This window comes from Maniola hyperantus, chromosome 11 (assembly GCF_902806685.2).
Source record: "Maniola hyperantus chromosome 11, iAphHyp1.2, whole genome shotgun sequence".
Classification (NCBI taxonomy): domain Eukaryota; kingdom Metazoa; phylum Arthropoda; class Insecta; order Lepidoptera; family Nymphalidae; genus Maniola; species Maniola hyperantus.
This window is the reverse complement of record NC_048546.1, coordinates 2,354,608-2,380,781: the sequence shown is the minus strand read 5'-3', so window position 1 is coordinate 2,380,781 and position 26,174 is coordinate 2,354,608. Positions and strand designations below refer to the sequence as shown.

At 37.9% G+C, this 26,174-nt stretch overlaps 1 protein-coding gene across 3 annotated transcripts in view; it reads left to right on the top strand.

Annotated features, from left to right (window-relative positions):
• The window catches only part of rols (rolling pebbles), a 324,504-nt gene that overhangs the window by 275,770 nt on the left and 22,560 nt on the right, over positions 1-26,174 (top strand). For 2 of the 3 annotated variants that reach the window (XM_034973384.2, XM_069501899.1), the window contains 2 exons: positions 21,593-22,006; positions 22,715-22,828. In XM_034973384.2, the coding sequence (XP_034829275.1) occupies positions 21,593-22,006; positions 22,715-22,828 (528 nt within the window). The remainder of the gene's footprint in view (positions 1-21,592; positions 22,007-22,714; positions 22,829-26,174) is intronic. The other variant, XM_069501898.1, reaches the window with a different exon arrangement.

Genomic DNA, 26,174 nt, shown 5'->3' with positions numbered 1-26,174 from the left:
TACGCTGTATTTATAACGCATTAGTATAACTGTTTAGATTACGTATAATTGCTGTTTACGCCTCATATTTCTGCTGTAATTTACTCAGCTTAACAGTAACACGTTTGAAACCTAGTTTTGTACCAAGCAGTGTCATATAATTGGCGTGATCAATTGCTTTAGTATTATTTATGTTATGAAATATATTATCTAATATGCATGTATATAATAATACCACTTATTACACTTCAACACCAACCTTGTTTTAATCTCTGCCCATTTGTCTAAAGAATAAACTAGCATAAAATATGTAGCATTATCTTTTTCTACATGTAAAAATGAATCGCTGAATGTGTTGCTGATCGCAAATCTCGAGAACAGCAGAACGGATTTCGCTAATTCTTTTTTCATAATATTCCTTGAATTACCTACGAGGATGGTTCTTACGGAGAGAAAAATTTAAAAAATCCTGAAAAGCAGATAGTATAATATAAAACATGTATCTATATAATATGTATCATTTATATTTTTTGTGATGCATAACTTTGGTTTAATTTTTGTAATATTTGAAGAGAGAGATGTTCCAGCATACCTAGGTAGTTTTATATTTAAAAGTAAGGTCTACGGTTTAGTAGTAGGTTAGGTTCAATGATATTAGAAGAAAATAGGTAGATACGTTATACGCGGACCGCAAGTGGCACGTTAAAACTAAGCTAATTAGCAAACCTGAGCTCAGTCGCCCGCTGTCGTCGCGCTATCGATGACGTCGTTGATAGTAATGTGTATTTTGTTTTCGTCTCCCAAAACAACCGAAAATGCCGTCGTGTGTGATGAGATTCTGCACAAACTACACAAGCAAGGTTTCCAAAAGTCAAGGAATCACATTTCATTCGTAAGTAAAACTATTTCTTTTATATAATTCGTATTTTTCACTTATTTAACAATAACAAACTCGTGCACGTTCGTGTAAAATGCAACTCATTGCAATTTGTACCTTATGTCACATGCCATAAGTACGTATCAAGTTATCGTTGTACGTATTTTAAAGTTTCCGATCAAAGAATATAAAATAAACAGATAGGTCTCTTCTGAGTATTGACAATTCAAATAGTGTGCATATTTCCTGTTTTAGGGAAGGATAAATTAACTATGGTCTAACATCTTTTTACGGTCCACTGCTGGGTCTCTTCATACAATGAGGGAATTTTGGCTATGAGTATGTAGATTGTGTAATAGTAAATATTTTCAAAAATAAAAAATATTTTCATTTCACATTTTATTCCTTTACCTACCTTCCCGCGGCTTCGTCCGCGTAAAATTTAGTAATTTTATTTCGACTTCTTTTCCATGTATGGGAGCCCCCTTTATTTAATTTAATTTAATTTTTATTATTTTTATTATAGCGGCAATAGAAATACATTCTGTGAAAATTTCAACTGTCTACCTATTACGGCTTACGAGATACAGCCCGCTGACAGATGGACGTACAGACAGCGGAGGCTTAGTAATAGGGTCTAAGCCGTTGGCACCCCTTGGGCACGGAACCCTAAAAACGAGCGGAACCGCGGGAAAAAGCTAGTTCGTAATATATTAAATACCACAGTATAAGGTTTTTATTTTACTATACAACTACAGTGTAGGCATAAATCGGCATTAGCCGAATAGACTTTACTGTTTTTTTTTTCTTTGGAGTTTCTAGTTTACCGTCTCGTCCCGTCTCTTTTACGCTCGCATTATTAGGCATATATCCGTCCTTCTTCCACTCTTCTGTGCAGGACGAGGTAGTGCAAAATATAACCGTCTCTTTTTCGTGCGCAACTGAAGCTGAGGTTATTAGTTCACCGTCCTTTACTCTCTGTTGTGTGAGGTTAAAATACTATCTATGCGTTTATGTGTGTTGAGTCTTTCGGCGCTGACGCAGCGTGCCATTACTAAACATCGAATTTGATATAAGTAACCTATCTACCTATTTTTCTTCTAATATCATTGGTTAGGTTAGATAATTTTTGGATTTCCAACTATATAGACAGTTCACAGGCACCGGCTGAGTCCTCATAAGGAAGTTTATGTAACTTACAAGAACAATACAACAATTTGTAGTAATGAAAGCATAGTAAAAACCAATTTTCATAATTTATTACCTAACAGATCTAAATAACCATATCAATTTGTGGAATTCGCTAATCACAATAACACATATAAATATAGAAGTGAGTGGAAGAAGAAGACATGTTTTGCCGACCACACGTAGCGTGGGATAAGGTGAGGAAGAAGAAGCTAATGACAATAACACCAAAAAAACTCTAAATCTAAAAACTTGGTGTTCTTTTCCGCAAAGAAAAAGATGTCTTGTAATACCTAGGTACTAGTACCACCTCGTACTTTTAATCCTGTCAATTTAGATTATGTTTTGTCTACAACCGGATTAGCACCATTGTGCTTTGTACTACACAGCACAAACAATACTGATCAAGATCTTCAACAAATACTTAGCAATTGTTTATCCATTCATACATTTGCATTAACAAATAATAACGAGCGTGATATCAGCATTAGAAGCCTAACCTCAAACTGGTTTGCATCTATTTTGACAACATTCGCCACATCGCTTGTCACCTCATCAAATACTCTGCTATCAATGGGAGGTATCGTCTCTATTCGACCTTAAAATGTAGTTTATTTAGTACGTCGTTGCTGAAGGGTTGATACATTTATAGAGTTCACAACGTTTTCTTGAGACTGCTCTGCCGAGAACATCCGAGAAGTCTTGAAGAAAATTCTTTTCTCGGCGTGAGTCGTTTCGTTTCTGCACCGTGATGTCTTGGAGGTAAAAGACAAGAAAACTACACACACTCGTGTTCTTGTTTCTTCTCAGATATTCTTAACATGTTCGAAGCCGACTTGACAATTTGAAATTCGTATGTAATTTTTCAGCGTTAGCGTGGTAGACTATGGCCAAAACCCTTCTCACTCTGAGAGGAGACCCATACTCTGTAGTGAGCCGGCGATGAGTTAATCATGATGACGATGTCATTTTTTAAAAATTATTTATTGTCACTGAGCGGCGAGGACGTCGGCATCCTATTTGGCGGGTCCGGGGTTGGATTCCAGCCACGCATTTCTAACTTTTCAGAGTTACATAGGTATGTTTTAAGCAATTTAAACATCACTTGCATGCCAAAGAGTTCTCCATATAGTTTCGCACTTGGCCAGCATGGTTGACTATGACCACATCCTTCACGTTCTGAAAAGAGATCCGTGCTCAATAGTGAGCCAGTGATGGGTTGATGATGTGAATTTTTTATTGTTGTTATGAAGGCAAAGCATTGCGAAATCTTTTTTAGAAAATAGAGGAAAACGCGAACGCGGTCAACACCGTAGACGAAGATCGTATCGCTGCGATGTCTCATCACGAGTATGTCGTAACGACTCGTGCGAACGTTCGTATTGGCATCACGATCAACCGATACCATCTCGCGCAGTTTCACAGAACTATTGTTTACGATCACCACACACCATGCTCTTGAAGACACCCAGTTTCTCTAATTTAATAGTAAACGCCCCATTGCGTGATAGAAAGTGAAATGGTTTAGCTTCACGTACGATTAGGCAGAATTAAACCATTGAGAAATCGGTGGGAATGAAGAAGAGACTAGAAGCCTAGGCAAATTGGTAGAAAAAGCTTTCGGCTTTATAATCCAAAATATATAAAAGGAAAAGGTGACTGACTGACTGACTGACTGATCTATCACCGCACAGCTCAAACTACTGGACGGATGGGGCTGAAATTTGGTATGCAGATAGCTATTATGTCGTAGGCATCCGCTAAGAAAGGATTTTTGAAATTTCAACCCCTAAGTTAGGGGTTGAAATTTGTGTAGTCCACGGGGACGAAGTCGCGAGCATAAGCTAGCCCAATACAAATGCAAAAGTGTGTCTCTGTGTTCCCTTTTCACGGTCGATCCAATCCATTAAACTTATTTTGACGAAAGATTGCGTCCCGAAGACGGACCTAGGCTACATTTTCCCCGGAAAGTCAAAGAGTTCCCACTGGAGGTTAAAAAAAATCTAAATCATTCATTCATCAATTATATTACAATAATTACATCAGCTGCATCCCACATTCAGGCGACCTCCTCTATGGCGGGTGCAGCGGCCATCAGCGCCGAATAGGCCAAAAGGCGCAAATATGAAAACCTCGATGGGAGCTTCGTATTCGTGCCTTTTGGTGTGGAGACCTTGGGGCCGTGGGGCCCGGGGGCTCGAGCTCTTTTTGAAGAAATTGCGAAAAGAGTTATCGAGTCAACCGGGGACCCGAGAGCTGGCAGCTACCTTGGCCAAAGAATTAGTTTGGCCATCCAAAGGGGTAATGCTGCCAGCATCTTGGGTACAATGCCTCGCTGCGGTGGTCTCGATGAGGTTTTAGATTTAATTTAATTTATTTTAGTTTTAATTTAATATTGTTTTCTTTTTTTTTAGATTTAAGTTTATTAATAGTTTATTTGTTTCCATCTTCAAGTAATTATTAAATAATAAAAATCATTCGTAATTTAAATTGTCTGCAACTGTAAAAAAATTTAAAGCTGTCGGTTTTTACAACGATCTACAGCCGGTGAACCAAGGCGATGGAGCGTCAGCTTTGGTAGGCATATAGTACTAACTTTTTTATTAAGTTACTGTAATGTATGGCCGTATGGCTGTCCTGATTCTGTAAGACTCCTGCACACCACTCACTGCAGAGTGATGATGAACGAGAGAAGCCTCCTCCAGCTTACACTTGGCATTAGGTATATGGCTTGGCAGTGGAACAGACGTGCGTGTGGTGTGTAAGGCAAGGCGTACAGTACAGTTACTTTTTCGCTTACCCAAGCACACTGACCAGGGTCAAATGGAAAATGGAAAAAAATTACATTATATTATGGCCATATGGCGTGAATTTCATCCATCATTTTTACTTTTATTAAAACAATCTAAAAAACTTTTGAACCCGCCAAAAAGCATCATGAAAGTCTAATTTCATTGATAAAACAATAAAAGCACCTAAAATAGGTACCTATTAAGTATGGGTAGGGGTCTGAATTTTTCAACGGTCAGATGTTGTAGTTGATCCAGGAAGTTACCTCATTGTTTATGGACGTTTAGTTATTCTGTTGACATGTCAAAACGATTCATAACGCTTTATAAGTATCTATGATAATATCTAAAGGACATTAGGAATGCATTAGGACAAGGAGTTGATTTCATAATCATTTCCTTTATGATTATACTATGTCCAAGTAGCTAGGTATATTACAATTTTTATGTCATGCCTTATTAATGCAAATTCCCTTTTATTTTTTAATGAAAATATTACGGCTAGCCTTATCTAATTACTATACAAATCATGCTCGCGTGGAATGGTGCCAAGAATACTGGCTGCATTTCCGCGCTGGACAGCCAGGCTGATCCGTTGCGCAAAAAATGAGCCAGCCCTTCTGTCACCAGATGAGGCTATTAATCGCGGTGAATGTCTCGTAGATTTGTTTAGCACTAAGACTCCATGGCCCCAGGGTCTCCATGGCAAACGGAACAAAAGTGTAACTCTCAATAAGAGAGGCATACTTGCGCCGCTTGCCTTTTTCAGCTGTTTCAGCTGCTTTTATTTTATTTTAAAATCATGATATTATTACTTCCTACTTCAAAAGTAGTGCTTCCTTTACAAATTATCAATATAAGATATTTATTTACTAGTCGTAAAATACGTAAGTATAAAAATATCTAAAGTAAATAATGATCAATGTTACTTTTTCTAACAGCTTTGATAAATGTTAGATTTTTAGATACGTACAAATAAGAACAACATCAATACATTACCGTCAACCAGAGACACATATTTTATGTTGATGGATAGATGCAGGCGTTACTTTGCAAAAATAATTTGCTCTTTGCTCCTACTTACATAAAAATACCGGCCAAGTGCGAGTCAGACTTGCGCGCCGAGGGTTCCGTATTACAGTCGCACTTTTTTCTACATTTTGCACGATAATCCAAAACTATTATGCATAATAAAAATAAATAAAAATCTGTTTTAGAATGTACAGGTTTCCTTGCTGGTTCTTCTCGGTAGAACCAGTGGTAAATTAAACTAGTTAACGATTCAAAAGCACTTATAAAAGTTTACTTGAATAAAAACACTATATTCTATTCTAAAAAATATATTCTATTGTGCGTTACAATAACGTATAGTCACACTGGTATTGCCGGGCCTGCTTGTAGATCATCCGTCTTATCAGACTAACTACAAGAGAGAGATCTAACTAACCTTTCTCTATCCATTAATGCTAAACTACACACTTAGTTGAATTAATCAATTTCCTCAGATCGCTATCGAGATGTTTGCGATGATACCCGAGGTCAGAGTTTAATATGCTCTCGCCAAGGTATAGGAGACGTGGATGTTGAATATTGATTGACTTTATGTATGGACAATACTTGTTGGGATTTCTCTTATAATATCGTAAAGTAATAGATATAAGTCCAATGAAGCAAAAGCTTAATTTGCTATAATCCGCTGAAACAGGTCGAATCTGTATGGTGCAACATGCAGCATGCGAAATGCACCGCCCGCCCTCCCACTGCTAAACATGCAGGAAGAAGCAGCCACCAAGCAAGCACCACCACCACGTAGCACCACACAAATCCCAAACACACTCGACGCACGTTTCGCCCCGACACAACATAAGAGATATAAGTCCCGCAAATTGCTATTGCGCTGGAACCATGTCTTATTAACATCGAAATGATGTCATTTTGATGTCAGCCGAAATGAAAATATACCATCAGCTCGAAACTTCAGTCTAGTGCTGGCGGCCACGCGCATTCGCAATTTGCGGGACTTATAATAGTAGGTACAAAGTCAAAGTCAAATGGTTTATTCAAAATAGGTAATAAATTACACTTTTTGATAGTCGGTTGTTGCATTTGTAAGATGATGATATTATAGTTGTGATAATTTTTACGCGAACTTAAAACTAAAGCTACGAGGGTTCCAAACGCGCCCAGGTCTGAGAAGAGCCCACAACCACCGGGTATTTTTTTTACTATCACCACTTCACAAAATTACTTAAACTTATTAGAACTATCACAAAGTCGTTAAGCACCTCAGTCCCAAGTTTTTTTATCATTTAAATAGGTAAGCCTTTACATTGTAAATTGTAATAGGATTTTTCAATAAGTTTACGCAAAATCAACTCTCTCTTGACATACCCAATTATATTCTTACACTTATTACTGCGATCTTATGTAATTTCTCAAAAACGCTAACTTCATAAATCAACATTTTTGTATTTGTTTGGTATTCATCTGTGACTTGACCGATATCTTTTGTTAATCCTTCGTTCGTATAAATGTTAAATGGATAAATAAACTTGCAAAGAGAAAATTTTCCCCTAAAATAAATATTTAAAGAAAAAGAAACACGCGAACCACAATCCTTACTATAAATGCGAAAGTTTGTTTGTTCCACAACGGACCAACAGATTGACGTGATTTTTTGCGTGCTCGTCATAGTTAAAGACTGGAGAATGACATGCTACTTTTAACACAGAAATATCATTGCAATAAAATGCTCAAAAAATGAAATACTAAGTGCTTCGGATGCGGCCCGAAAAATATCAGGCAAAAGGCTTATTTCAAATTACTCAAATTTTAAGTCTTTTTAGAATAAATATTTTTGTTGTCATTTGAAAAATTCGAATATTTTAAATTTATTGTCGATGACAAAAGGTCTTAAATCATAATATTTTGCAATCATAAAACTTTATGTTCAAGTGTTAAGGTTTATAATAAACTGAAGTTGTTGATATTACAAAACTTTTTTCTACATTTCGTAATACGAAACATGCGCATAATATGTGTGCAAACGAGGCCACTTGAGCGATGTGAATTTGTTTGTGAGCCCTCGTCTATACCTACTATTATAAGTCAATGGGAAATATTAAGGAATAGTCACGGGGCTTTTAAAAACTTCCCATCGGCGGTGTTCCCACTAGATTACAACATGGGGTTATTCAAGGGGCGGACCAGCAAATTCCTAAAAGGCCGGCAACGCATCGGCGCGGCGGTTCCTCTGGTGCTCCATGCTGCAAATGTTCATGTGCGGCGGTAATCACTCAACATCAGGTGACCCGCTTGCTCGTTTGCTCGATTATCTCTATAAAAAAAAAACTTAAATCCAGCCAAACTCATGTACTTACCTAGAAAGCTGTTGGACACAGAGGTTCCCCTTTATAATGTAGAGACAAGGTATTCCTTCCAGATTTTTCGAAATTCACACGGGCTAAGAAATGCAGAGGATTTATATTTTAGCCGAGTGAAGTCGCTGTTGTAATGTGATAGTTTAAATGCAAAGCTTTTATCATTAAGGTTCGTACGCACCTGAGCGGCGCGGCGCGGCGCTTCAGTCCGACTGCAGAACGCTTCACCTCAGGCCGCTCGACGGTGCCTACCGCACTACAACTTCAGTACGCGGCAGCTCGCGTCACTTGCGCGTCACTTTTACACCCGTTCGCGTACGAGCAACAACGTCGCAAGATGAGCGACAGTGAAGAGGATTTGATTATTATTTCTTTGTTGTGCAGAAGAAGAACGAATTATCGAAGAGAAAAAACCGGCCAAGTGCGAGTCAGGCTCGCGCAATGAGGGTTCCGTACTACAGTCGTATGATTTCGATAATTCAAAAACTATGATGCATAAAAATAAATAAAAATCTGTTTTAGAATGTACAGGTGAAGACCTTTCATATGATACCCCACTTGGTATAGTCACTCACTTCGAAAGTTGAAAATACTAATTATTAGTTCATGACCACAATTTAATTTTTTTTGTGTGATCTAACCCTAAATTCACGGTTTTCAGATTTTTCCCCAAATGTCAGCTATAAGATCTACCTACCTGCCAAATTTCATGATTCTAGGTCAACGGGAAGTACCCTGTAGGTTTCTTGATAGACAGACGGACAGACAGACAGACAGACAGACAGACAGACAGACAACAAAGTGATCCTATAAGAGTTCCGTTTTTCCTTTTGAGGTACGGAACCCTAAAAAAGAAGAAGAAATGGATTGCTGACATACCAAAGTCACGCTATCAAGAAGGATATCACATTTTGTTTCCTCGCCTTCTTAATGACTCTGTACCATTTCACATTTACTTCAGAATGTCGAAGACAAAATTCTATATGCTATTGCCTAATAGTTTTTGTGGAAATTACATTAGAAACAATAGGTATACCACACAGGTCGGTAATATAATCCTACAAGAAACCTATGTCCAGCAGTGGGACATATCTATCGGTTGATGATGATGAAGATGATGATAGTTTTTATGGAAATTATAAAAAAATATTTATGCATATCCATACTTATATTATTATCAACGCAAAAGTGTATTTGTCTGTCTATCTACTAGCTTTTCACGGCTCAACAGCTTAACCGAATTTGATGAAATTTGGTACAAAGTTGAATTACATCCCGGGGAAGGACAGGCTACTTTTTATCCTGGAAAATGAAAGAATTTCCACAGGATTGTTAAAGGCCCATTTATATGAAGTTTGGACCAGAGGTAGCTTGCATTCCGGGAATTGACAGAGGTAGGCAACTTTTTATCCCGGAAAATCAAAGAGTTCACACGGGATTAAAAATCTAAAAAAAAATGCAACTAGATGATGCCTGCGACTTCGTCCGCGTGGATTTAGATTTTTCTATAGGTGAGCACATTTCCGGGAATTACCTACTAGTACCTATATACCTGAGATAGATTATACCCTGTAGGATAAAAGTAGCCTATGTGTACCTACACATAGGCTAGTTTTATCCCGAAAATCAAAAAGTTTCCACGGGATTTTTAAAAAACCTACATCTACGCGAACGAAGTTGCGGGCATCAGCTAGTCCCTTAGGTTCTGTGGAAATTACATTAGAAAAAGCATTTTCGCAAAATGTCTTTGTTTTATGTGCAATAGAATATATAAAATAGGCAGGTAAACACAGGTACATATTATATCTAAATACCTATATAAAAGAAAAAGGTGACTGACTGACTGATCTATCAACGCACAGCTCAAACTACTTGACGGATCGGGCTGAAATTTGGCATGCTGGCTAGCTAACTAGCTAATATGACGTAGACATCCGCTAAAAAGGGATTTATGAAAATTCAACCCCTAAGGGGGTAAAATAGGGGTTCGAGATTTGTGTAGTCCACGCGGACGACGTCGCGGGCATAAGCTAGTATAATATAAATACAAGTACAACAATAGGTAGGCATATTTCCGAAACTATTAATTCTACCTAGATGAAGTAGGTAGGTATAATATGTACATAATATATTATAGTTATTTAATCAGGATTATTTTTACCATTGATGTTTTCTCATAACGCTCGGAGAGACATTTATACATTTAGACACTGGGAAGGGGGGAAGCCGACATCCTAGGGGTTGGGACCTTTGAGGATATACTTCTAAGAGCATGAGGAACACGTCATGTGTCAAAAATTAAACCTACGTTATTTATTTTGAGGTCTATCTTGCCGATTCTTGCCTGTACTTTAAATACCTAACAAGATGCGCGTGTATCTTATTCGAGCGACGTACGCATACTGAAGCGCCGCGCCGCGCCGCTGGGTATGTCGCACTAGCGTCACTGCACTGCGCGTCGCTTCAGTGCGCTTCAAAATATTCTCTCCAGCCGTGCCGCGCGGCAACGCGCGGTGAAGCGCCGCGCCGCGCCGCTCTAGTGCGATATGCGCCATACAAAATGATAGAAATGATATTTTGAAGCTCTGTGCCGCGACGTGAAGCTCACTGAAGCGCCGCGCCGCGCCGCTCAGGTGCGTACGAACCTTTAAAACTAAAAATCTACTTAGCTCACATATTATACCTACTATTTTCTTGCAACAAAACTTATGACTTACGATCGAATAATAATCGTGTGCGGTCCCATAATATATAAGACACAGACACCTGCGCCCGCGCCCAATTACCCCACCAATCAGATGCTAGCACTTTACGAGCACCAACGATACTGTTTATGGGCGCAACACTACATAAATAACACAGTTTAGCTAGCATACAGTTAGGCAACCAATGTACGCCTACTTACTCAAATAAAAGAGGGACCCTTGCAGGAAAGACTGCGATTAGACGAAACATAAACTTTTTGAAGTAAAACTTCTTTAGGGAAGACTACACCTGCAAGTACCTACTTAACTCCAGCCAGCTCGCCAACAAACTGGCTCACCAGTTTGGCGAGAGAAAAACAATGTAAATTTCTGGTATACGCTTGTTGTAAATAAATTTAAAAAAAAACTCAGATTTTTTTAGACGGAAGTAACATTCATGTGTCACTTCTGCTGAAAATGGTAACCATACAGAGCAGTTGTTTAGAATCCGCCATCTTTTATCGAGGTATCTACAGTGCGACAGGAATTTCAGAGTGCGTGCGCTGTAGTTCCATAGCTTACACTTTATTTACTTCTTAAGCATTTTTAAACTAAGATGGTGGTCAGTGATCAAGAGTCACCGACTGTACGTTCGCTAAACTATGTCTGACACGAAGGGGGAACGCCCGATTACAGCGTCCGCCACATTTCGCATTCGCACTCACCGTATCATAAATCCCAACTTAATTTCAATCGTGGCGTGGCGATCGTGATCACGTTTTGAGTAAGCAAAACTTGCGCCAACTTTTAAACGACAAATCTGTACCTATACATACAGGGTGTAACCAGAACGCAGGCAAAAACGAAGACAGGTGATAGTACTGATGATCGGGATATGATAGCACAAAAAAACACGAAAAATAAAATAAAATAAATTCTATATTTTGTAAAATTTCACGATATATTGCGAATAAAACATCTGACTGACACTAGAGTTCAACTAACGTTCCGTAAGTAGGCCACTTGGAGTCAAAGCCGCGTCGTAGGCGTGGCATTGACCCGAGTTTGCCACGCTATACATTGCGGGCTTGAATAATACTAAATCAGTAAACTACAAAATGAGGCAAATGGTTATTAATATTGGATTGTGTTTAGGTTGTATAACAATAAAGCTAAGTTTTTGATAGCGTTCTGATTACATCCATACTAATATTATAAATGCGAAAGTGTGTCTGTCTGTCTGTTTGTCTATCTGTCTGTCTGTCTGCCTGCTAGCTTTTCACGAGCCATCTGTTCAATCGATTTTGACGAAATTTGGTACAGCGGTAGCTTGCATCCCGGGGAAGGACATAGGCTACTTTTTATTCCGGAAAATCAAAGAGTTCCCACGGGATTTTTAAAAAACTAAATCCACGCGGATGACGTCGCGGGCATCATCTAGTCCTGTGTAATATAAAGAGATCGGTCCTGAGTGACTGGCTGATGGAGCGGCTGGCGGGCATCTGGGCCTAGAAATTTTGTCCGCAGGTTCCTTTTACGTCTTGGATACTCCCCAAAACTCTCACACTGCCAAGGGCCACTGGTATGGATCTCTTACGGAGATAAGTGCTTTCTTGTCCTCTTTTTCTCTTTATTGTTACAACTTTCTGGTACGTCAGCAACAAAGCTAGGTTTGCACCCGCCAGGACTATGGACGGGTGCGAACCTAGCTTTGTTGCTGACCCTACAAATAAAATAGGATTTCCGAAAATTTCACACACATGTGGGTTAAATAGGGGATGTAAGGTTGTAGATTTGAGTTAAAAATGAATAAATGAATAATTTCTATACTGTGGGTAAAAATACCAAGTTAATGCATCATTTGATTGCAATACAATAAATTAACAGATGTGTTCTGAATGCCCTATCACGCTGCATTGCAGAAATTCTCATTTGAACTTCACTATCGAAGTGAAATTCGTGATCAAGTTTTAATGGATTTTAGACAAAACGACGGGGAATGTATATAACTCTTCTTCTGATACCAGGTATAATACTTTTAAGATTTTCTTTTATAAGTACAGTTCCTTTGTTTGTAAGGTGACAGCAAAACTAAAGTCCATGTCATATTATCGGCGCAACGTTTTTTATTAGCAAAGCTAAAGGCTTGAGTTATATTGGCGCATCGTTTCTAAATTAATGTCCCAACCACACTTCACCATTCTGCGACGATGTACAAATAAACCAAATTCTTAGTAATAATAGTTCAATGGTATAGTTGCAATAAAGACTTTATACCTACCACTATCTATTTGAGAAAATTAGTGAAAGCCTTCATGCATGCAGGTTCCATCACGATATCTAGATTCGCCGTTTAAGCTATTTTATATTAAATAGCTCCGAAAAGTTAGAAGTGCGAGTCCGGGCTAGAATCCCAGATCTCCCGAATCTAGGCTAACATCGCGCCCTCCTGTGTGCGATGTGACCTTATCAGGAATTAATCCCGGATCTTTTGGAAAGGCGTCAGCTCTCCGCTGAGTCAGAGGTCATCAAGTCAGATGCTACATTCAGGTCGCGATCTTCTCATCAAAACACACCTTTTCGATATAATTCTACCCTAAGTTATCAGATCTGCATACATTCCGTTATCAGCGAAGGATCTGGACACGGTTTACGGTGGAGCATAATTCAGTAACACCAACAAATACCACCGCTAGGTCATAGGTCAGGTGACTTAGTGCACACCTACTTGCTGACATATTTGGTCGAATGACCTAGATTTTCATGATACTATTTCGTAGGCTTATGAACTTTTAGCTCAGAATTCATAATAGTACCTTTATAGCGAGAGTATTTTTACGTTTTAGAATCAATTTTTAATGAGAAATAGATTTTTTGTAGAGATGCTAGAATTTTATTTTTTTACATAGACTTTTTTGGGGGATTCTGTAGTATGCTAAAATTTTCAGGATTATTTATGTTAAGCTCTTACGTGTAACTTTATTCGCATGGGTTTAGGTTTATCCAGAAAACCCTCATTTTCGCGAGATAAACTTGTCCTATGGCCTTCTCGTAGTTTTTAGCTTTATGGCTACGTTGAAATTTTGCTTTGCCTATGGTAGGGCATCTAAAAAAAATTACGGGCCTCTTTGAGCTTCTGTCTTTTAATATCATGCATTACGAAAAGGCGTGGGCGGCACGGTGGTAAAGTCATAAACGTAAGTAGCACAAAAGACACTAGCTGCAGTTGTCCTACATGAAATAACACTATTCTGATGATTGATTTTTCTTGCTCTAGGTACCAGAACGTAGCATAGAAGCCTCCACATTATTTTGTGAGTTCACATTGACTAAATCGTAACTAAAAAACTGACTCCTAACTGAAGGTTTCGGGCAAAAATTACGTGCTATATTATACCTACACTCAACGACTCTTGCTCAAATAATAACTGCTTACCTATTTAACGCTTATCGCAAAAACCTAATACAGCTAGGTACTAAGGCTGAAATCTATAGAGCGCTCTTTGACTTTGCTCAGACTTAAGACACTGTTAAAACGAGACATTTATGCCGTTTATATAACGCTGTCTCGTTTTAACAGTGTCTTAGGTCTGAGCAAGGTCAAAGTGCGCTCTATAGATTTCAGCCTAAAATATAATTGAAAATAAAGTGTCTGTGTATATGAGCCGTTTCATAAACTAACAAATAGACATTTTTGTAAGGTTTTAAAATGGCTAGCTAGACGAATATTGGTGGAAATTTCAAAATTATTAAGCTATGGTTTTTCAGCGTGAAAAAATTAGTCTAATGGAAAAAACTAATTAAAACAAGAGCGAATGAATAGGCATGAAGAGGAATAAACATCTTCAAAGTGAGTCCCATGTTAAGCCGCATTATCACTATCCATCAGGTGTGAATGGCGCCGATTTCTGTTATCCTTCTCTAAACTAAATTTAGAATATCTGCATCTTTTTCTTTTTAATATTGCTAAAACAGGACGAAACATGACTCTGAATTTTAGTGTACGCTACAAAGAACATTGGCCATTTTCCTAACATGCTTGGACTATTAAAATCGAATAAAACGTAACTGGATGAAACATGTGTCGTTTTATTTGCTTGTATGTATATAAGTAAAAATGGCATTCAATATATTTTTAAAAGCACGGAGAATTAAGTAATTGAGTAAAATGTTTTTTGAGGTTATGTGGTACTTATATTATTAATCTGTAGCATTTTGAATTGAGAAGCTGCCTATCACTTTTTAAACTTATTAAATGACTCTGTGTTAAATATGTTCAAAGTTCAAACTTCAAAATTATGTATTATCAACAAAAATCAGAACTCAAAATCGCACAGAATACAGCTCGTCTTCGAAACTACCACGCACGGTCTGCAAAAACGTAATTCAATACGGACAGAATTGAGGCCAACCACTATTATCTTTTATTTTCGCTATAATATTAACAGGAAACACTGTTTAGACTGGATTAGATACAAAATACAGAGATTAGATTATCTGACGAAATGTCAAACAATGTTGTTCAGTGCCTTGTCGGACACTGACGTGAGTCAGCTGTTACATGTTAATTAATATTCGCCTAAATTAATAGCGGGCGTAATTAATGCCTCTATTACGTTAATTAATCTTTAGTCATATCCTACTAGCACAGTATCAAGAGACTTATTCTATACTAGCTTATCCCTACCTACACAAATTTCAATCCCCTATTTCACGTATTTAGGGGTTGAATTTCCAAAAATCCTTTCTTAGCGGATACCCACCACCGCGCCATGGAGGTCGTCAAAACTTTGCTGATAGCATCAATATAAATGACAAGATACGGTCAAGTGAACATAATTTTTCATAGTTTAGAAGCCAAATAAATCAGCGCCACCTCTTAGATACAAAATATGAACGACCCGTTTGAAATCCAGACGTCACTGAGGTTGCATTGGCGCATGAGTCGGTGCCATTTTGTTGGTAATTAACCCTGTCCATACGAAGTAATCTAAATATATCAAAGGAGTAGGTGACTGACTGACTGACTGACTGTCTGACTGACTGACTGACTGACTGACTGACTGACTGACTGACTGACTGACTGACTGACTGACGGACTGACTGATCTATCAACGCACAGCTCAAACTACTGGACGGATCGGGCTGAAATTTGGCATGCAGATAGCTATTATGACGTAGGCATCCGCTAAGAAAGGATTTTTGAAAATTCAACCCCTAAGGGGGTGAAATAGGAGTTTGAAATTTCTGTAGTCCACGCGGACGAGGTCGCGAGCATAAGCTAGTAATATATAAATCAATGGCTGATAGGTACATAATTATTATTAGTTGTCATAATAATGTTTTTGTTTCGAGCCACAAATCACAATCTCAGTAAATCATCAAGTTGTATTTGAAATTAAAATAATGACCCAAATCAGGATCGAAGAATCCCTCAGTGTCTGTTACCTTGAAACGTACCATGATTCATCGTCTGCCCAGCCAGACGTCTGTAATATTTGCGTGCTATCCCATCACAGACGAACTTACACTTCTCTTTCTATCGTGGGGGCATCGAAAGAGATGGCTGTATGCGATCTTCCTGGAGAATCCTATTATTATACTCGATCTAAAAAGGATTAATGATGACTGTCGAGTTTCAGATAGGAATTGTAATTATACTTACTGATTTATACATATAATGGATATTAAATATTAACAATGCGTGTAATTATGTATTTTATTTTAAAAAAAGTTGTTTAAAAGTTCCCATCAGTATCAAAATATCAAAGACAGCTCCTGATAAATGCGTTATCCTTCTAACTTTATGCGGAAACAGATATCGTTTTTAGATCTATCAATTTCGTTTAGAGATTATAGGTATAAGTATAACAGAAAGACACGAATGTCGGATTCCTTAATAGATTTCCCTATATAATGTAGTACGACGTACAACATCAGAAAATAAATTATTACGCGAACTCAATTAGAGGTAATTTTGGTAAAGTTCACTAAATTACAGAGTCAAATGAATAAAATGTGATAACTCAATAAAGTACGGCTTTTAAGTGTGGTGGCATAGTTAATTTCGAGTCGCAAAGTTTAATACCAGCGAATAACCGTTATCAAGTTGCATTAACTGGTACTTAGTGTTTTGGCCATGTTGAAACGTGGACGCATGTGCTGCTCCATAAAGGATTCATAAAGAGTTAATATAGTGGAGTGAATAATGTTAATTAACCAACTGCAAAGGAGGGTAATGTCTTTATGGAATCGTATGGAAAGGGAAAGGTTGAAGGGACAATTTGGTTCATAACAATGACCTCTACGCGACAGGTTGAAAAGGCAATCGGGGGAGAACGCCCCCGCGTTAACCCGGTGCGGGCGACTGCGGGTGTGAGGGGCGTCCCCCGCCTCATACCCCGATTGCCATCTCAACCCTTCGCGGACTTTAGTACTACTTAATACGTACTAGACGGGAACTAAAGTTTTTGTGGAATGTAGCAAATACATGGTTTTGCTCACAATTTTAACCACAGTTTTTTTACAAATTTTTTCAGCTTCATAAAACATGAATTTAATTTGAAATAGCTCATCTATAGGTACTTATTTAGTTCCAATGGTTAGTTATAGATTATTGATTATTATTAATTATTGATTAATAATAATGTTATGTACAATAGAGATTGTTAGATAGATTTTCAAAGTCTTGTAAATTTCCAGATATTTTCAGGGTTCCATACCCGAAGGGTGCCAAATAAGAGTCCCTATTACTAAGCCTCCGCTGTTTGTCTGTCCGTCCGTCCGTCCGTCCGTCTGTCTGTCTGTCTGTCTGTCTGTCTGTCAGCGGACTGTATCTAATTTACACACAATCTCTAAACTTAGCTTAAATCTACTGCGGAAAAGATTAGCATCTAGATTTAGGCATATCAGTTTAGTTTAGTCTGGAGATTGTGTATAGCGATATAAACGTTTGACGTTTATGTTAGCTACATTATCTTTCTACATGATCGAAGAGTTGAAAAGACAAATGGGAAAACCTTTATCAACATCTTCAGAATTTTCAACACTTGAGTTATTAATTAAATTGTAGGTACAATACATTAACACGTGGCTCTTTAACATTAATTGTTTTGTACGTCTTCATCACGTCGAACGGCACATTATTTTGAAATGTAAATTTTCAACAATGCCAATGTTTTAATTAAGTATTTGTTTTTGTAATAATTACACCCATCAGATTTTATAACTTGATCCATCTCGCGTCTTTGATTAATATCATAATAATTATGTATACGAAACCCGGCCTCATGGTTTATTATCTCAGATTAATGCTCGTGTAAAAGGAGTATCTACATAAAGGTCAGAAAAGGAAAGCTTGCCTCGGGCAAATAAAACAAGTTCAGAGGCTGCCTCGCAGAACTTTGTTTACACGAAGTTCACCAGGCGCGACAGTATTAAGGCTGACTGCACATTGGCTACTGGTGCTTGAGAGATAGTCGACGACAGGGTCTTCTCCGGTTAGCCGAAGGCCAAGCGGGGTTACGGGCCTCGAGGCGTAGCCTCCTTACCCGGGTAGGGCGCGGGGTATTCATGTTACCCCGGTGTTGGTCTTCTAGCCGGAATTTCACTGGCTAGGGCCCGCCATCTTGGCTTGGGGCCTCGTGGCTGGTTGCGTTCCCCGCGCTGCGGGCGATAGATTCGCCGTTGCGCACGGGGGTGGTGTCTGGTCCGGTGGAGATCTCCGCGCTGCGGACGATAGCCTGGCCATCGCGCGCGGAGATAGTGTCATATCCGGTGGGTCTCGCGTCGTCATCATCATCGCTAGGATCGCCTGCGTGCCACGCTAGTGGTGGCGGTAATTAATTAATATCGCATCCGATTTAAATTTAAAAAATTAAAGCATAGATCGTATAGATACAGGTATTATTTTTCATCTTTAGTGGTGGGGTTATTTAGCGCCATCTATGAAAATTTTATCGAACGTTGCCCTGAAACTTCCTCATTGCACGACTCCTTCATTTCGATTGCATAGGCCACCATCCCAATGCTACTATAATAATCAAGCGTGTCGCGTTTCGCTATAGACGTGAAGTTTACCGAAAACAATCAGCGACCTGTTATAGGTTGAGTATGAGATTTTACATCACACCAACGTTGATAGAATTCCAGCATTGAAATACTTCAGTGTTAAAGTACCGTACAACAATATTTAAAACCTCAAGTTCGTCCAAACATCCGCTGGTTGTGGGCTGATGAGGGCGCGGATGAGGGCTTCATGTAGAAACTTTGTGAAACTAAAACCAGTGGTACTGAATTTATAACAGGGACACATTTCTGTAGAGAAATAGATCTGTCTCGTTAGTCCAAATTCAAAGTTCGCTCTACAGATCTCAGCTTCAGATGCATTGAGGTTTAGATGCTACGGAAAGCAACTACTTAGTCGCTCATACGATGGTAGCCAATGGGGCTAATTCTCTTGTACACAATCTCTAAACTAAACAAAATTAACAGGTCTAAATCTAGTGCTACCCCTTTCCGCAAGCAACATTACGACAGGGATAGCAATAGATTTAGACGTGTCATTTTAGTTTAGTTTAGAGATTGTGTACAAGAGAATCGGCCACAATGTGTGACCAGCCTAAGTGTACGAATATTAATTTTTAGCTCTCATACTTAATTCAAGCCATAAAATCTTATTTTATGTAAGCGTCAATACAGTGATAGGTACTGTAAAGTTAAAAAAAGATTAAATCGACTTAAAAGGACTTGCAGACTTTAAAGTATGCGCATGCGGCGGTCAATCTTTTCGCGGTGTCATTTGTCGCTGCTGGGTAAGACATGATTTATTTTAAACTCGTGCGTGCCTGGACGGGCTTGGTTTAAAAAATCGGCCAAGTGCGAGTCGGACTTACACACGAATGGATCCTTATCATCGTACAAGAAATAACACTTTTTAATTTTTTAATTATCGTGGATGCCATTTTGAATTTTTTGTCATTTGTTGTTATAGCGGTAATAGAAATACACATTCTGTGAAAATTTCAACTCTCTACCTGTTACGGTTCACGAGATATAGCCCGCTGACAGATAGATGGACGGACGGACGGATGGACGGACAGGTACGGAACCTTAAAAAGTGTAATGTATGCTGCTAATTCGGATGTATACAATCTCTAAACCAAACTAAAATGCCAGGTCTATCTACCCGTTCCTATATTTAATCTATCTACAATCTGCCAATAGGTTACTTAGCAACGTTGTTATTTGTCAAATTCTCGACAAACAAGTTTAACTTATCTACAGATCACAGATAATAATACCTATATTGAAAATGGACTATAAGTGTAGGGCTATCCTTTTCAGTACTACATCCCCTGTGGAAAATAATGTACCATAGAATAGAATAGAATAGAATGTTTTTTTATTCATGTAAACTTTTTACAAGTGCTTATGAATAGTCAGGTACTTTTAAGTTACCACTGGTTCGGAATGCCGTTCCTACCGAGAAGAACCAGCAAGAAACTCGGCGGTTGCTCTTTTAATTTTTTCAATTTATAATGTTATTATACCGTACTATACAAGCCATTGCAGCCCCGTGCATTGCTGGAGCGAGTCAAATCCAAGCTTTTTTATCGTTTACATAGTCTGCGACTGTATAATATGCTTTTTTTAGGAGCATACTTTTAACACATTTTTTAAACTTGTGTAAAGGCAAGTCTAAAATTGCTTGTGGAATTTTATTATAAAATATTACTACTTTTAATTAATATCAATTTAGTTTAATTTAGAACTGTTTAAAACGGACTTAGCTTGATTCTATGAGTCTAGTTATTTACCGTATCACAGCCGTTCTTCATAAAGATGCAAATATAATTTATAGACAACTGGAATTGGTGCTTACGTCAAAAATAAATTATTTCCTTGTAATTATTAAATAGAGGGTCTTTCAAAATTCTTGTCTATTGTACCGTTGATTTTAAGTTTGCTAACCGTTTTTAAAAAGTACGACGAGAATTACGTTATATTTATGTATTTCATACAAGCACCCATACTAAGCGAGCGTTTTGACGATGAAATTTAATAAAAAAAGTTGCTGATTTGACTAGTAGGCACCATCAATATTGTTCAGTCACGGCAACTAAACGGCGTATAATGACCCGACGACGGTGGGCAGCGTAAAATAAAATCTGCCTAAATGAGTACTAAACTTACGTACTGTAACAGAGAAAGTTTAACTTTGTTTTTCAACTTCGCGACATCGGAATTTAATTACCGCGTTCAAAGACAGTTGATTAACGGATCGCTTAATTTAAACTGGTGATATAAATCTTTTTATGAAACTTTTTCAGAATCCTTTCCAATCAGGCGCACTGATAAATCAGATTTAATTAAAAACTACCGACGTCTCCGGCCTATACGGTATAGGTATATCTTGTAGATTCCAGAAATGAATTACGAGTCGTTTACCTACTGTGATGTTGACCAACCTTAACTCACCTACATTTATTTCAACGTGTTCATTTATATGTAATTGCTTGTACTACATTCTCGCATAAAATGAATTGTAATAATTATATTCCACGAGCTAACTACAAGGGTATTGACGTTTAAATAAATTGATCATGCAAAACACAACAACTGTATTTAATATACCATCGACGTCTTCATGTTTTACGTAAACGAGAAATTCATATGCAATTTATTTTGTTTCAGATTTAGCTGCGTTGCGACAACTGCTGGACAGCGAAACGGGAGGTACAACCTGTCCAAGTTGTAACATGCCCTTTGATAAGGGTAAAAAGAGAAAGCTGATTGATACGTGTGGTCATGAGCGGTGCTACTCCTGCATGTTCAGAAACGAAGCGTGCCCCATATGCGCCAGAAAAAGTCAAGGCAGGAGACAAGTCATGGAAAGATATACGCCGTCACCCCAACAACAGGTCGATCGGGAATGGCAGTCCCCGTTGCGACTCCCGAAACCACCTAAACAGCCTTCAAATCTCGCTCAAAGTTGCCCCACACCGCCACACACGAGGAGAAGATTCTTCCTCAGTCCCAAATCTCTGCGAAGTCCATTCGGCCAACGAAGCAGTCGCCATTCACACGAGAACCACGTGCCTCTATCTGGTAAGTCCTTATCGCACGACATCTCAACATTTGCATACCTGTGGGACCGCGGTGGCCTCCGGTTTGCATTGCGTTGCGTAAACATTACACGCAATGCACTTTACTCCATTGATACCTTGTACTGTTAAATTTTCATTCACGATCCTCTCACTTTCTGACTAGATTTTTATATGAACATCGAGACGAGGATGCCTCCGGTCGTAAATAATAGTGAGTGACAGACGCGGGGCCCACGCGCTCCCGCCGGATGTACGTAGGGGTTCTGCAAGGGACCGGTTGTTCGCCGTGTATTTATTAGTCTAGGTGTAGAACAGACTTTTGCAACGCTGCCCGCGCAGACAGCGGGCCGGCGAACGTTATCTCGCTATCTAGTTCATTTTCTATTTCCATTAATTACATCATTCTAGTTCACGTCGAAATATAAAGCAGTCCGATTGCAGCTGCGTTTCTTAATAAATTACTAGTTTCAATTCAACATAACACTTGCTCGATTGCTACCGTACTTAATCAATGGTATAACGTTTCTATCTCTGAAACGTGAATAACATTGTCCTTTATGATTTGTTGATTGGTATTATTGTCGTTTGTAATTACTATTGTTGTTGATATGTACACAATAGCGTGAAATACGATTAAGAACACTGGCCCCATAAATTGTGGGGAACAGAAATCAATTCCCGCGTTATTTTGATAGCAATATTTTAACAGGATTGCCGGAGGAGGGTCCCAGGAGCGCGGCTTGGCCGAGCCTCGTGTTCAATAAAATAAGGTCGCTGTGGTCCACTTACTCGTCCGTTCCTCAAGGGCTCAACCAATTTGCAGGCACGGAATTTGTAATACTCTGAAGGAATGTTGATCGGAGGCTTTTAACGTGCTACATTTAAATGATTCCAAATTGACATGAATTCATCTAAAACGAATACATTGATATTTTTTTTCAGATTGCCATTTTCGTTTAGGATTACAACTTTTTGATGGTTATAAACAATGACATATTGTATCGTCAACGGAGAACATTTCAAGGTTCTAAATCTGGTCTAAACAAATACCACAGCCGGTATTCGATCCACATTCCTTCAAGCCCAATCGGGCACGGCCGCTCGATTTTTGCACATCTTTTTGCCTGTTTGCATTGGCCAGTCGGCTATTTGATGCACAGCTTTTTTATTGGAACCGGTTATGTTTTTATTTGAGTTTACATCTGTGTTTAATTTGTGTTTTTTAGCTTGTACCTCTGTATCATTTGCGAATGCTAATTTATTCATCTTAGCTGTTAACACATCCATATAATTGGCCTTCAATAAGTTTAGTAGAGTGATTCGGCAACTTTACCATCAGGTTTGGAACACTAGAAAGCATTTGATTGTTCCACGCATGACTCGAGGATTTGTAATTGTGTTTGAGATAACAACCAGACAAATGATGTTATAATCGATGACAATAATTTCGTATAACATGTTCCATCATATTATACTTTTGAATGCACTTGAATGCGATCTTGTATAATCAAGATAAAAGATTCAAAAGATTAGCACGTACAAGATAGAAGTTCCTTTGCTAAGTATAATAATTATTGACTAATTTGTATGGAATAAAATTACTTAGCTATTTATTATTCATGTTGTTACAGAACTGTACAAAACAGACAATGTTATAAAATGTCCTGATTCTATAATCTCAACAGCTTTTGCCTTTCAAGATTTAAGTCTATCTAGTCCAATGCAAATTTCAAATCCTTTGCCTTTAATAAATCTTAAGACAATCTTAAATAATGCGTACGCCGTTAGTAGCCATGTATTACCTTTAGCGTTTATAACTTATCGCTTGCGAAGATCACCTGTCCGCTGGAAAATTACGCTTTGGTTGCCTTTCTAAGTCCTTTAAAACCCAATTTAGTCATGTTTTAGCATACAATGGTACTGATTCTGATGTCAACTAAATTTCAGAGTGTTCACATCTTTTTCTTACCAATGTAATAAGACAAGGGCAGACAAACTTAATTAAATTTAATGTTGTTAAACCTTTACTTTGACTTTAGGTGCCAGTCTTCATAGGGTACAAAAGACTCTAATTTAAATTTAGAGAAAGACATCTGAATCGACGCCAATATGTTTGTTGTTAATTCTGTGAGACTGTTAATCGAGTTGATGTCTTGAAATTGAACGAAATTTCCATTCCAACACATTTTTAAACGACTTTGACCTAAGTATTTACTTGTACTCCTGCTACATATCAAAGACGTATAATTATCTGATCTATATCAAGTCGTTCACTTTTTTCATCGATAGCTAGATAGTGATCTATATTAACTTACGTTCAGAAAGTTTTTGCATCACGACTCGATATCTTGGAATCTATGTTTCATCTTGATACACTGACCTCTACTAACAGTGCCTTGACTTTCTCTCCTCTTCCTCTCAAGGAAGTTTATCCTTACATTTTGTAAATGAAAATGTTACAAGAAGTAAGCCTTATCTAATAACTGAACAAATCATGCCCGCGTGAAAAAGTGTCAAGAATACTGGCTACATTTCCCCGCTGAACAGCCAATCTGATCCTTTTCGAAAAAATAATCACCAGATAATAATAATGATTATTATTAACCATGGTGAAATGTCTCGTAAGTTTTTTTTCAGCACTAAGACTCCGGTGGCCCCAGAGTTTCCACAGCAATTTTTTTACTTTTTAGTTTGTTTTTTGACAGAACAGGCGTGTTTTAGAATTTTTTAAATTACGACTTGTTTACATTAACATTTTTGTTCCGTTTGCTGTGTTCTGCTTCACACCCTGAAGTGTTTGCTTTACATCCTGAATGTAAGATGATAAGGATTCTGTTGAGATTCTGTTATGGCGGAGTGAAGAAACATACATGAAACCTGAAAACATAAGATGGCTCTTTTTGAGTCGTGTAATTGATTAACCTTAATAATCTTATCGGTTTGTATATATTGTTTTTTTTTTGCATTTAATAAATCGCGTTTCACAGATAAACATCTACCATGAGAATTTATATTGTGATTGATAAATTTATTCATTCTCACACTGGCACATCGACATAAGGCATGTCGGTAATGATTCGAATCGTTTCTTCATTGAAGCGTGAACTCAATATATCGTTATTGATGTACGCGTTGTTTATTGGTGTGCAACAATCACCTTACATTGGTATCTTTTAAGAGATACAATTACTTCCTATTTTGTTTATAAAATATAACTTTGCTTTTTCCCATGATCGTATCTGATAGTAGTTAACCATAAATGCCTTCAAGCCAAGAGTAAATGAGCATCTTTATAAGTAAACACGCTTCCAATCCAAACCTCATCATTGTATTTTTAAGCATGATTGTTGTCAAGTGCAAGCGTGTCTTGGAAAAAAAATTGCTTTACTATTTTTAACAACAAGTTCCAGTACCTACCTAAATTAAAATTTCACTAAAGCTCAGACTCAAATGTAGGCATAAATATATCTAAGGTATACGTCCACGATATTCAATTTAAGGATGGTAAATCAATTTCATGGCCAATATCACATAATGAATTAAAATCAACAAACTGAATCAAATACATAATAAAGATATTCGAAAGAATTACCCTGAAGTCAAAATGGAAGTGGGCAAATAATCTGGTAGACATTGGTCACAAAATATTTACCACAATATAAACCGAAACCTTATACCTACCGCAGTAGCATGGCTTCAAAGCAGTCAGAAACGGTTGTATTAATAAACATTGAACTTCAAATATTGAACATGTAAACACGATATTTGGTGAAAGTGGATGATTGGTAGACAGAAATATTTGTTCTGTATAGTACTTAGGTATTACTCTTATATATTTGGCTTCACTCACGTGATCTTTGGATCAAGTTTTTGACATCTTTCTTCGTTCTGGGAAGGTTCCTGCACTTATTTTCGTCTGTTTTGCATAAGAGGTCTAACTGAATCTCAAATGGATTTATTTTCATCAAAGTTGGAGCAGGATTTAAGTCGAGACTACGTTATAATTGCAAAAGAAATCAATTCACGTGAAAGAACCGTTTAAACCAATTCACGGATTTTTTAATGGTGCCAAAAATCAGCAGAACCTTTACGTTTACGTTTATTAAAGGGAAAGTAAAATTATAGTCATGTTTTATCATTATCAACTAATAGACGTCGGCTGCTGGACA